This window comes from Apodemus sylvaticus, chromosome 9, assembly GCF_947179515.1.
Source record: "Apodemus sylvaticus chromosome 9, mApoSyl1.1, whole genome shotgun sequence".
Classification (NCBI taxonomy): Eukaryota; Metazoa; Chordata; class Mammalia; order Rodentia; family Muridae; genus Apodemus; species Apodemus sylvaticus.
In genome coordinates, this window is record NC_067480.1 from 47,968,067 (window position 1) to 47,982,831 (window position 14,765).

General features: G+C 41.2%; 1 protein-coding gene across 1 annotated transcript in view; it reads right to left on the reverse strand.

The window, feature by feature from the left end:
• Window positions 1-13,991, reverse strand: part of Pth2r (parathyroid hormone 2 receptor) — a 110,941-nt gene extending 96,950 nt beyond the window's left edge. The window contains exons 1-2 of the mRNA XM_052192515.1: window positions 13,917-13,991; window positions 4,236-4,338 (exon numbers count right to left, since the gene is read on the reverse strand). Coding sequence (XP_052048475.1) covers window positions 4,236-4,338; window positions 13,917-13,991 — 178 coding nt within the window. The remainder of the gene's footprint in view (window positions 1-4,235; window positions 4,339-13,916) is intronic.
• Between the last annotated feature and the right edge of the window lie 774 nt (window positions 13,992-14,765).

Below are 14,765 nucleotides of genomic sequence, written 5' to 3' on the forward strand. Positions count from 1 at the left end.
GGAACACTTCCACTGTTGGTGGGATTGCAAGCTGGTGCAACCACTCTGGACATCAGTTTGGCATTTCCTCAGAAAACTGGACATAGTACTACCTGAGGACCCAGCTAAAAAGATGCTCCAGCATGTAATAAGGGCACATGCTCCACTGTGTTCAAAGCTTTATTTATAATAGCCAGAAACTGAAAAGAACCCAGATGTCCCTCAACAGAGGAATAGATACAGAAAATGTGATATATCTAAATAATGGAGTACTATTCAGCTATTAAGAACAATGAATTCATGAAATTCTTAGGCAGATGAATGGAGCTAGAAACTATCATCCTGAGTGAGGCAACCCAATCAAAAAACAACACATGAGGTATGCAATTGCTGATAAGTGGTTATTAGCCCAAAAGCTCAGAATAGCCAAGATACAACTCACAGACCACATGAAGCTCAAGATGAAGGAGGACCAAAGTGTGTATACTTTGATCCTTATTGGAAAGTGGACCAAAACACCCATGACTCACAGCCAGCTAATAGAATGAGTATAGGATCCCCAATGGAGCAGCTAGAGAGAGGACCCAAGGAGCTGAAGAGGTTTGCAGCTCCGCAGAAGGAACAATAATATGGACCAACCAGTACCCCCAGAGCTCCCAGGGACTAAACAACCAACCAAAGAGTACACATGGAGGGTTCCACAGCTCCAGCTACATATGTAGCAGAAGATAACCATTTCATACATCAATGAGAGGAGAGGCCATTGGTCTTGTGAAGACTGGATTCCCCAGAATAGGGAAATGCAAGTTAGGAAATTGCAGGGGTGGGGTGAGCAGGGGGAGGGAAGATGGGATAGGGGTTTTCAGTGGGGTAATGTGGAAAGAGGTTAACATTTGAAATGTAAATAAACCAAATATCTAATAGAAAAAAAATTTTTAAAAAAAGCATTGTTAACTCCTCCTCCTCTTCTTCTTCCTCTTCCTCCACCACCACGGCCAGCCACCAGCTGTGTCAGACAACTGACTGAGGAGGCACTGTTGAGTAGTTGGCCATACCCACACTACAGCAGACGCTGCCATTTCCTCAAGGAGGTTCTCCTCTTGGCTAACTGGCAGGGGTGGGGGTTATCTCTAGAATGTGACAGACATTAGAATAGGGAAGTCTCCTAGGAGTTAATGCAGGTATCGTTAGTGGAGATGCCTAACAGTGGGGACATGGAACCTGAAGAGGCCACCCTCTGTAGCCAGGCAGGACCCACCAGAGAAGGGATGAGGACAGCAACCCACCCACAAAACTTTGAACCCAAAATTTGTCCTGTCTAAAAGAAATGCAGGGACAAAGATGAAACAGAGACTGAGGGAAGGGCTAGCCAATACCTGACCCAACTTGAGACCCATCCCATGGGTAAGCACCAATCCCTGATACTATTAATGATACTCTGTTATGCTTATAAGACAGGAGTCTAGCATAACTGTCCCCTGAGAAACCCCACTTGGCAGCTGACTCAGACAGATGCAGACACTCACAGCCAAACAGTGGATGGAACTTGGGGATTCTTATGGAAGAATTGAGGGAAGGATTGATGGTTAAAAGGAATAGGAACTCCACAGGAAGGCCAACAGAGTCAACTAACCTGGACCCTTGGAGGCGCTTAGAGACTGAACCATCAAGAGCACACATGGGCTGAATCTAGGCCCCTCCACACTTATGTAGCAAACTTGCAGCTTGGACTTTAGGTTTGTCCTAAAATGGGAGCAGGGAGCTGTCGCCTGTCTATGGAATAGGTTCCTCTAGCTAAGCTGCCTTGTTTGACCTCAGCAGGAGATGATGCCCCAACCCTACAGAGACTTGATGCTACAAGATGGAGAGATACAGGAGATGGAAGAGAGACACGCATCCTCTCAGAAGGGAAGTGGTGGGGGAATGGGGCACTGTGTGAGAGGGACTAGGAGGAGGCAGCAATCAGGATGTAAAATTAGAATAAATAAATTAAAGGAAAAACAGTAACAACAAAGAAACATGCCTAATAACCTCCTTCTGCCAGCTAAGCTTGCTTCAAATTTCCAAAGCCTTTCAAAATAATGCTACCAGCTCAAGACCAAGCCTTTTGGGGAGACCCTGCAGAGCCAACCCTTAGTAATCCAGTTCTTTAGATTTCCTACCTGAATGCAGAGTGAAACTGAAAACATAAAAGTCAAAGAGAAGTTCTTAAAAAGAGCAAGGAAGAAAAACAGATCACATTCAAAGACTGAAAACTGCTTCAGCAGTAGAAGCAACAGGATCTAGGACAAAAATGAGATAGTATGTTCTGACGCTACCAGACGCACTTTAAACAAGGACAATAGATCCAATATATATATATGCACAATAAGCACATTCCAATGTAACTAGATATAAAAATAAATGAGAGACAAAAATATATGAGGAAAGGGGAAAAATAATATAAAATTAAAATGAAACTAAAATCCTGTGTGACAATAACTTACAATTTGGAAACAATAAAAGTGCCCAAATATTCTGATGTTTTCTGGAAAGAAGAAATTAGAATAACTTTTAAACTTTCTAAATTAAATATATACCTTTTAATTCTAGGGTAACCACTAAAGGAATTAAGTGTCCTAATAATTAGCTATAGATGTTGGAGCAGGATAGACTAAAGTAAGTGAAGTACAGCAGCAGAGATGACGCACGTCATCTGTAACTCCTGTTCCAGGTGGTCAGAATTATTTATTTAATAGACAAAGATTATCAGAATAAATAAGGTGCACACCTTTAATCTAAGAGCTTGAGTGGCAGAGGCAGGTGCATCTCTGTGAGTTTGAGGTCAGCTTGATCTACACAGTGAGTTCCTGGCTATATAGAGAAATCCTATCTCAAAACAAAAAAAGATATTTCTAAAATATACATATATGAAAAGTTTAATAAAATAATAGAAAATATAAGTACTAATCTCAAAGATATTATTATAAATTTTCAAGATGAAAAATTTCTGGAGGTAAGATATATAATAATGTGAACATACTTAGCACTTGAATAGTAAACTTAGATGTAGGTAAAATTGTAACTTTGAAATTGTGTACATATCACATTTAAAACAGTTTTAAAGGATTAAAAACAGTTACACTAAATTACCAAAGCAAGAAATTGATGTTGATTAAATATTACTATTTTAATTTGATTGCTTAAGTATATATAATTTTAATATTCCAACCATGAGCATCTATAGAGTTATAGAAGCCTTCTTTATATTGATAACATGTTTAAGCACTAGAAATAAATTTCTAAACTTGAATATATTTAGTAACAGTTTCAAAGTACGTGAATTGAGAAACATTCAATGAACTTTTCAATGAAAAACTCACCATCATGCTATTATAACAACATGTATCTTAAGAAATAATAGGTCAAGTGATCATTATTCTGGATACAGAACTGATTAGCTTAACCTGGAGGAGTCTATAAAACACAATGGTGTAAAGTGGAGCACATACATTCCTTTGAAAACCATATAGATCACTCATCAGGAGTGGCTTTGGTAAATACCACCAGGTCTCAACCCACTCTGATAAGTCACCATCATGCAAACTACATTTTCTGATCATAACAAATGGAAAAATCACTCACAGTCTTTCAACACTTACAAATCAGCATAAGCAGATGTTAACTTGAAAATTATATGAGGTATAAATAGCTTTAGAGACGTTGCTTCATTCAGTTAGTCGAGACTTAGGAGACTCAGTAAATTAACCCCCTTTTCTGACCTGAATTTAGAAATAAGTAAGAGATGACTCGAAAACTCAGAAAATTATAAATTTTCCTGGAAAATTATTATTTTATTTTAAAAGTTTTTGATAGAGCATGGCTTAGGGGCTGGTCCGAGCTGAGATCACGACCTGAGACTGGAGATGATATCCACAGGGGCTGTGTCTCCTCTTCCTCCTCCCAGCTCACTGCTCAATCAAGAGCAAGCCAACATGCTCACCCCACACAATAGATAAACCCAAAGAGAGGCCAGGTATGCACATGCCCAGTTGATATACCCCAAAACTCACTTATCAGACCAGTCCTTTCATTCATAGGAGAGAAAAGGTATGTGTGGTAAAAAGACGGAAGACCTTTGTTCTTTCTACATACCTTTCATATAGAAACACAGAAGATGATTGATGAGGACCTCCCTAGCAGTAAGGAGGATTTTGTGATGTTTGTACTGGTTACAGTGAAGAATACAAAGAAAAGACATTTCTTGGCATCATTACCTCCTTCTTGGAGCTGAGCTGTGATGTTGAGTTCACATTGCATTTTAGCTTTCATAACAAGAACAATCTGCTCCTCTATAGTGATGGTGCCATCAGAATCCAGCTGTGGATGCAAAGGACACACCATCATTCCCCATCATCTTAAAGGGAGGAAAACGCTCTCCTTATTTCATTTCCAATCAAGCTAACTGAAACAGTTCCCCATCAGGATACGCTATTGTGATTTGAATATGTACTGTCTTCCACAGGCTCAGGAACTGAATGCTAGGTCCCAGATAATGGTGCTACATGGGGGCATTTTAGAACCTACCAGATGGGGTAGACCTGAAAGAATTAGGTGGTCACCCAGGGTGGGTCCTTAGGGGTATATTATTATCTACGGCCACTTCCTAACTCATCCCTGCTTCCTATTTGGTCATGAAGTGAACATCTCACCACCACCACATGGTTGTACCATCATGCTGTTTTACCGGATTGCAAGGGTTCAAGCAACCACATAAACCAAATCATTTGAGACTGTGAGCCAAAGTCAATCAGTCTTCCCTTAAGTTTGTTCTCTCTGGTGTTTGATTATAGCAATAAAAAGATAATTCATATAGCAACATCTTTGGATAATTTTAAATGTACCACCAGAAAATGCAAGGAAGCTCTAAACTGTAATTAGGTGATTACATTTAAAACGTAATGTAACAAGAAGAAATAGTAAAGAGTAAAAATCCCAAGCATAGTATCAAGACATAGTGCATTACAAATTCTTTCACAATGTGGCTATTATATTGCATAGAAATAGAAGACTAAATTCAGCACTCTCATAAAAATTATCAGTGAAACCTGGATACAGCATGCGACACAATTTTAAGTTTATTTATCTGTGAAAGAAATAGATTGCTCTAAATGATCTCATCCATCTCCTTGGCTTAAAACTGGGGACTTTATAATGGTAAGATATGCACCCACATACTAATTATCCATTTTGCCAGTATTTACTAGTTTCATATAAAAATGACATGCTTTATGAAGGAAGAGGAGAACATCATATCAAGGACATGGAGCACAACTGTGCAAGCTTTGTTCCTTGCCTTAGAGTGACATGAAAATGATAGTGTAGCTAAAACACAGGAGCAAAGCTTCCTCCTCAGTGTCTATTACTCCAGAACCAATCACAGCATCCACAACAAAGTGCTACATCTAATACAAGAGACAGTCACTTGTTCTGGGCACGTGTGACCATTTGTAACTTGAAATAAAATTGAATTCCAGTGTCAGAGACATAAAGTCTAAGAGAAACCCCAATTTGATAGCTCTTAATGTTTTATGTTCCAACATCTCATCAGAATACACAGCTCAGTGTATGATGTTTTCTTAAGTTTCCATACTTCCTCATTTTTAATTATCTTCATAGTTTTGAGGAGCAGTGATTGGGCACTTTATGTGAAGTCCTTAGGGATGATGTATCCAGTATTTTGATTGAGACTGGCTTGAAGTGACTTAGAAATAGAAGTTCACAGAAGTGAGACACCATTCATAAAGTATTCATAGCAGCAGCATCCAGAATCAAGACGATTCACTGCCGACATTAACCTAGGTCTTTCTTTTGATCTTTATTCAACCCTTAAAAATGTAAAGCACGTTCTTAGCTCACAACCTATAGAGAGAAGCAGGTTGTAGGTCATATTTAGATGTCAGACCACAGTTTTTGTCAATTTATGTTTAAGTAAATGGAGTTTTTGAAATAAAGTTTCAGAACTGGAATTATATCAACTCAAAATTACCTACTATAATGGGAATAACTTTAAGAGAATATTCACTGCCTTCACTGCCTGGTAAAAGATGCAAAACATGTAAGAAAATAAATAGTCCAATGGCTATTACCTGGGGAATAGTTAGGGGACTGCTTCAGGGCATGCAGCTGTATAAGATGTGCTACACCGTCACCATTTATATCAAGAATGCAATCTGTAGAGTGAATGATCCTTTGATTTTAGTTGTGAAATTACTCAAGGTAGCTACTTAGATAAAATCGATAAGTAAAATGTTTTCAGTACTAAAACACTTCAGAAGTGTGAAAACGATACATGATCAGATTTATCAATACTTTATATTCTCCATGTAAACCATTTTCAAAATTAGTATATCAACATAATACTGTTATGTGGCTCTTACATGACTGAATTCCATGTTGACCTAATTTACTTGACCATTTGTAAGGGCTGGTTTCTTAGATACCCTCACTTCTAAAAGCCAAGTTTCCTTTCTGCACACCAGTGATATCGGACTGTATCCGAAAGCTATGAGCCTTTTAGATCTTAAAGTTTCCATAATAATTACTTCTCTGCAGCCACATCTGGAACAGTGTTGGCAGCCTCACGGAGTAGCATACCCAAAACAGCGCAAGAGCACAGACAGCAAAGACAATGCCCTCAGTTCATTTGGAACATAATCTAACAATTTCAAATTGTCAGCCTTCTACAAACATCCTCTCTCTCTCTCTCTCTCTCTCTCTCTCTCTCTCTCTCTCTCTCTCTCTCTCTCTCTCTCTGTGTGTGTGTGTGTGTGTATATATCTGTGTGCATGAGAGCTGTAATATAAAATCTTACGTATCATATAACTCAAAGTATGTATTAGCTTAATATGAATGTAGTTAAATAATAAATAGGGATATAAATCATTTTTGCCTTGAACTCAGATTTAGGCAAAAAAATGTATGGGTAGCCCAAAAAAATCTGACTCCCTTATTATGTCAGAGCTCAAAACCTTCTACTGTTGCTCTGGAATAAAATGAGATGTGGTAGTCAGACATGTGCCTGTTGAAACCCTTTGGAAAGGTATGGGCTCCCAGGAGGACTTTGTAGAGCTCCTGCTGTTACCCAGGGTGACTCCTGATATGCTCGACCACCATGGCGTTCATTCCATCCGGAAATGACAAGCATTCAATAGGTTCTAACATACAAACAACGTCGGCCTAATTTGAGACATGGCAAGTTGTCAAGGAGATCATTTCCTCAGGCAGTTAACAGACAGAATCTGAGATTACAGAATCGGAGTGTGGGCCAAATTATAGATGGGCACAAAATAGTATCAATGGCCAATAGGCAAGCCATTTGTCACTAGTGCCACCCTGAAGCAACGCATCTGCCATGGGGCACAGTTGTACCATACTGGGGGAAAGTAGAGATCAGGAAAACTAACAAGGCTAATATCAATCATCAGTGAGAAGGCCAATTTTGAACAGAAGCAATGAGATTAAAATCATTATTAATAATACAGTCACCAAACTATAAACTTGTATACAACAATGGAAACTCTGTATACCCACCATAGTAACAACTATGCATGTCGATTAAGAACACAAGGAAAACTTAACATGAGACCTAGACAATTAAATAGTTTTCTACAGCCTTTCAAAAGGCTGAACCCAGTAAGGCTAGAGTGATCACTCAAAGTGCTTGCTGGGCAATTGTGGTGACAGAGTTTGAATACCAGCACCCAGGCAACAAAGGAGGTATCCTATTTACATTTGCAACCATGGCTCTCAGGGGAAGAAGGACCCCTGGGACTTGCTGGCTTTTGACTCAGAAAAAAACAATGAAAGGCCCAAGGAGAAACTCTGCTTCAAATAAAATGTATAGACTCATAGAGAGGGACAGTTGATAGCTACAGGTTTAGCCAGAGTCAAGCATCTGTACACACATGTAGGCATACAATCAACAAAGACACCACACACACATACACACACACACACACACCAGAGAGAGAGAGAGAGAGAGAGAGAGAGAGAGAGAGAGAGAGAGAGAGAGCTGACACACAGTAAATAAGTACATAGACTTTTTTTTTTAGTGCTAAATCTGGAAGTGAAGCCTTAGTTTCCTCATTTTCCAATATAAAGATATGACTATCAGCCTTTGTGGGTGAAAGGAAAGAAGCCAAAGAGAAAGTAGTCTTAGACTAGATCAGATGTCTGGGCAATTTAGTCAACAGTTCCGGGAAAAAGTGAAGGCTTCTAAAAGAGAAACTCTATGTGTTGTCAGCAAAGCCAGATCCACATGAGGGTAAAATGTTACACTGGACAATATTGTGAAGTATAAACGTAATTTGTGACCCAGACTTTTATACAGACTGAGGGACAACACACAAGAGGTAGCAATTTGAGAATAAGACATGTCTTTGTTTCATCTCCCTCCTACTGAACTGTCATCACTCCAAATTTGTTTATAGCATTGACTCAAATTTAGAAACATCTCTTTAAAAATATTAGACATGATCTTTTGGCAAACATGGACTAGCGTTTGACTTTGTCTCTGCAGATTCTCCCAGACTGGAGCATGAGAGACATTCAGGACACCTGCCGAGTTGAACTGTCATGAGTTGGCATTTGTATTTTGATTAGGAAGATACTCTCAGTTTTCTAGGATCTATACAAAGAGAAAATATGATACTGTTTTTGAGGTAAAACTGTGCCAGTTGTACAGTCAACTAGGTAACATGAAGAAAATCTTTAGCCAGTTTAACTGAATTTGCTAGTCGAATGGACTCACAGAGACTGAGAGACCATGGACCTAGCAATGGGAGGATCATTTTGGAACAAACAGTCAGTGTACCTCTACTCCACCACAAGCCCTTTCTCCTAACATGGTGATTTAACTACCTTATGATTCTGAGTTTTCCCTGACGAAAGAGGTTAAGTCGATTGTTACGGTCAGTTTTAATAGAAACCTGCCAGAAATTAGAATCAGCGTGGTAAGGAACCTTCAGTAGAGACTTGTCCTGGCTCCCTTAACTGACATGAGAAGCCTTGCCCAAATTGCGGGTGGCACTTTCTGATACCAGTCAGGTATGCGCAGGGTATGCCCAAAGCAAAGTGTATCTGCCTGTATTACAAAATGTTAATTATGTTCCCCCAAACCCTGTTTGGAGGAGAGGGTCTGCACATAGCTTCTGAGAACCCGCCCCCACTTGGTTCTGATTGGTAAATAAAGATGCCAGCAGCCAATAGCTGGGGAGAACAGGCAGAGGCAGGGTTTTAGGTTTCCCGGGCTTGGGACCAGCAGGAGAAGGGAGCGATTGATCTGCCATGCTTTAGGAGAGTGCGGCGAGAGGAGACACACAGTGGTGTAGAGAGAAGCAAGGAGAGCACGCTGGGCTCTGCTCTGGGCCAAGAAAGCGTGGGCCAGAGGGCTGTATAAGTGGATCCTGAGCAGCCAAGATGGAACCAAGAATTGACTAAGTAGTAACTCAGAATTATCGGTGGGAGGTAGATTCTAGCAGCATGGAGGCTAGGTAGTCGCCCAGCTATTGTTCTGCTTATTAAAATACAAAGACGGTGTGTGTGTGTCTGTGTCTTTCATTCAAGAATATAAATCATTGGGGTGGGCAGCCCACTGCACCTTGCTTGGCCTTCCCACCCACAGCTCAGCTGACTTACCCTGCTGTTGATGATAATGAGTCCTTTGCTGATATCAGAGCCAGTGTTTCCAGGCTTCTATCGCACAGTGAGGGACAAGGGATTCCCTGTGAATCTTTCAGGTTCTCAATACGAGATGGGAACTGATGAGGCGCCTGGCCTCAAGGACCAGGCAAGGACCAGGTTCTTGGCCTCTCGGGGTATAATTTAGCCAGTGATACTTGCTTTTTTAGCAAAACTGACTTTTAAAATTCTTGAATAAGAACCAGATGGTGGTAGTGCATGCCTTTAATCTCAGCACTCAGGAGATAGAGGCAGGTAGATCTCTGAGTTTGAGGCCAGCCTGCTCTACAGAGTGAGTTCCAGAACAGCCAGGGCTACACAGAAACCCTGTCTCAAAATACAAAAACAAAAACAAAAAAACAAAACAAAAAACAAAAAACCGAATCCAATGCTTTTGGTTTTGTTCCTCTCAATAACCCTGACTCATATCATATTAGTCAAATCCTCTAAATAATACACGTGTTATAACAAGCATAAGCAATATGGTTAAAGGATCCAGTTGCTGTCAGAAAGAAATAGGATTCTAGAGAGTCATGAGGAATAAGAGGAGAAAATCACAGATGGAGGCCTCATAAATTTTCTCCTGTGTCAGTTCAAAACACACACCCTCTCCCCTGTTAGCTACAACAGGGCTTGCAGCAATCTGCACAATGGGGAGATAATCAGCAGTCACACTTCTGCTTGATCTTGCTAAAAAGAGTCCCCTAGCTGCCCAGGCCCTAGGGCTCTCCTCCCGGTTCTATCCACCAGTGATGTGTCCTTGGTCCTTCCATCTCTTACAAAACCCCAATGAGGCGTTGAGGTGCACAATGCACAGTGACCACGTGCTGATTTGTCTGTCCTCTTCCCTATTTCCCACTCACATTTCCCTATTCCCTATAAATGTTATGTGAGACATACATTTTTATCTGAACACATTTACACAGCGTGCGTTAGTGCTTTGCATTATCCGTGTTTTAACATATGTAAATGGCATTTCCTTATTCTCCCAGGGCTTCTCTGTCACATCTCATCCTGCTTTGTGATATCATCATGCTGGTGAGGCCATATTTAACCCATTGCTTCTTGCTGTGCACAGTGCCCCGTTATGAACATTCAGGTTGTGCCCAATTCTGTAGCAGCACAGACCTGCTTTGGTGCTCCTTATAGACCAAGGCGAGAAATTCTATAGACTATAACATCTCAGGAGTGAGCACTGCTGGACAGAGGGAGTGTGTGCACATAAATTAGCTGAGCTGTGCTACCTTGACCTCCACAAAGGGAGCACCCAGCAGGGGATGGGAGCTCTGAAAGCCAAAGCCAGAGTGTAAATTCTCTGCTGTAATGGCAACTATGTGCATTTGTACATTCTCTGACATTTCAAAGCCCACTTTCCTTGTGTATACTAATGCAAGTAATGACTTGTAAGTATGGAGTTCTTGTGGGAATTAAATGGGAGACCAACACGCTTAGCACGTTATTGGGCATTTAGTGACTAAGTGGAATCATGTTTTGACTTGCCAGGAGACTGCATCTTCAGGGTAGGTCAGTAGAGTTCACAAACCCCTGCCTCACTGCACAGAAGGGGGCATTTAAAGTGGAGGGACCCAGGTCTGTGCACAAAGATTTACTGCAGACCAAGAGATGTGAATGCAGTGCCCCAGGTTCCTGAGGCGGCTCTCACTCCACCCAACCCCAGAGACTGACCACAGCAGGGCTAGCGCCCCCTTCAGAGTGGCTGCAGGAAGGCAGGATCAGCACATTGGTCTCTGTTCACACTGTGTACTGTACAGGGTTACATACTTCCTTCCATTGAAATGAGCTGCTTCTGGGAGTTTTGTCTAGACTCTGTGATCTTTTATATCTACTTCCTAATACACACACTGTGTATCAGTCTGACCTAGAGCTAGCATCACATGTGTGAACTCTCTCCTGTTCATGGTTCTTTTATCTTCCACAGACATCACTCTGTCCCTCAACAAACCTTGTACACCCCTATCTCCATCTCAAAGTCTCTTTCCTGGTAGCTCCCTGGCACAGTAGAGGAAACGCAAAGTATGTCTCTATGATAGTCCTGGTGTTAAGTGATCATCTGGTTTTAAGACATGCACTGCCAGACTCTCTAATAACATTAGGAGTGTGAACACATGGCTACTGAACTGTGCTTCAGGCAAGGCTAATTCTTTACAAAACCCATAGCGATCTTTATAAGAATTGATGAGCACTGGTCCATGTTATCTATTTTGTGATGTGAGCCAATGTTGATCGACAAACATCTATTCTATACCAGTTTATTCTTTTCAAGTGAGTCTTATTTGGTATTTTTTCAATATAGAAATCTATTCATCACTCACTTTTTCATAAACACCCCGTCTCTTATGCTTTAGCTAATAGAATCAGCAGGTAGCACTTGGATAAATAATACCCACGATGCATTTCAGTTCTATAATTCTTCCAATTAACTAATATAATTTCAGAATATATAATAACCACAACTAAAGTAATAAGCTAAGAATTACCAAATTTTTATTAAAAAATAGTCCAATATAATTCTTTTTAATACAAAAAACTGAAAGTCAGAGGGTACATATATGTTTAAAACTACAGTTTTTCTTTAAGGATTAAAAATTTGGTATATAATGTCATCATACTGCAGGTTACAAATTCCTACACACACACACACACACACACAATGAGAGGGTGAAAGGGAATGAAAGGGAAGAAAAAAAGACATAAAAATCAGTGTTAAATAATTCCCAACCAGAAGGAATTTCAACACCCAAAGACATCTAGCAATATCTGCAAATGTTTGCTACTGTAAGGGCCACAGGGGTGCCACTGGCCTCTAGTGGACAGAGTACAGAGCCTCTGCTGAATGTCCTGTCACTTCAGGAGACAACTCCAAAAGAGACAGGTATGTGTCCCCACAAGGCTGTAGTGCCCAGGCTGAAGACCCAACTTGTTTTATTGAAAGCAAAAGGCAATTGGAACAATCTACACTTGACTTCACAGTGATTTGTTTCTTTATTGTGCTAAATACTATCCCTAATTTCTTGAAAGGAACCCATAACTTCCTTTCTGACCAGTGAAAAGAACTGGTCAGAGCAGATCTGCCCCTTACACAATTAGATAGGGGTTTTAACATAGTATCCAAGGGCCTCATAAGACAGAAACGTAGGTGGCACCTGGGAGATCACTGGGTTCTGTAACCCTATGGAAATGTCTTCTCCAGTCTAGAAGGCTTTCTCCCATGCGTGCTTATTCCTTCTGCCAATTTAGGAGCTACTTTTGAATTTAAGAGAACCTATTTTTAAGTGTCCATTTTATGATACACTGCTCATTCTTTTTTTTTTATATAACACAATAAGTCTACATGACATATCCTGATCCTGCTAAGTAAGATCAGCATTTCTCAAGAATACCTTCTGTTTTTATGTAGTTACGACTATGGAAGATTGGGGCTTTTTAACTGTATCTTTGGAATAATTAAAATTTAATTTGGTCATTTAAAGGACTAAGATATCATTTTAAGTACCACTGGAACATAGTCATGGGTGCTTTTAACTATGTGGAAGGAAAGAATTTTTTTTTAAACCAGTCGAATCTTTATTTGACGGTCAATGTGCGCCCTCTACCGAACCGGACATCTATAACCTTGAATATGTTTTAAATCATAGGACTCAAACCACAGAACACACACCACATCTTTCTAGTTCGTTTGAAAAATAAATAAATAAAACTATGAACCTTACATATTCTTTGACTCTAAAAAAATTGAGGATGAACTGTTTCGTGCATATTAAAGAGACCCACTATGAAAGACTCCCAGAAACCCCCTAAGCGACAGTGGCAATAAGAAAATTACAACCACTGCTATTCAACGACTAAGACCCGAGCTGTATTTAATACGATATTTATTCAGGCTAGCTCCTTTTCGTAAATACGTGCTTCTGTATCAGAGAGAGAAACAGTTATACCTTTACACTGTATCATCGATTCTAGAAGTTTTAAGCTCTCAAACAGGAAGGTGAATTGACAATAAACCCACTGTGGTGGTTGAGCGAGTACCCCGGAGATTATCAGGAAAAACAAAGTTCTTTCCCTTCCAGCAGTGCATTCCCAGATCCCCAAGATACTGGTCTGATGCCCCAAACTGGGACCTCCCGCCTAAAGAGGATGTGGTCCGACGGAGGGACCAGTGCGGTGCGGCGCCCCTCGGCTCGCGTCTCGTCTCTTACCTGCGCGCCAACCAGGAAACAGCTATGGAGAATCAGCCATCCACAGATGTAGGGTAAAACCTCCAGCCAGGCCATGTCCAAAACCTCCCAAGGTACAAGCAGTCCCTATCCCAGACTCGCTTACTTCTTCAATATGCGCCAAACTTGCGATGGGGAGCGAGGTACCGCTGGGCTGGGCGACTGCGGAGCAGGAGCCAGGACTCTCAGGGGGTCTGACTGCTAGCTCCCTAGAGTCTGGGAACCCGGGTCCCCCGAGGGCTCTGTGTTGTCCCGCCTTCTACCGAGGATGGCTGCAGGGAGGGGGCAGAGGACATGGGTGAGTCCTTTGCCAGTCACTCTGTCCGCCACCCAGGAGCTCAGAAGCCATGCGATCCCGAAGCAGAGCTGCAGCCAGACTTGGCTCTCCTGTGTCTGCTTCGCTACACTGAATGCCCACGTCTTCTCTGGGAATGCCCTAAGTCCTCAGAGGAATGGCCCAAAACTTTCCTCCTGCCCAGATGCGCACTGACCATCTGCCACCAAGACGCCAATGTGATTAAAGGCTTCTGAGACCAGACCTGTAGGGTCGGTCTCTGAAGCTACCCGCAGCACAAGTTCTCTAATTCATTTTCTCCTCGCTTCAATGATATGGCCAGGGTGGGGAGGGATGAAGGCTAGCAGATATGGGAGGTGTGTGTGTGTGTGTGTGTGTGTGTGTGTGTGTGTGTGTGTGTGTGTACGCGCGCGCTATACACAAATTACTAATGAGAAATACCATTTTGACGATAAAAGGACTCAGTCCTGAGAAAGCTCAAAGCGCCAAAAGAAATGTTTCAGTTATTTCTAGCAACGTTTTGTTGTTTTTTGTTT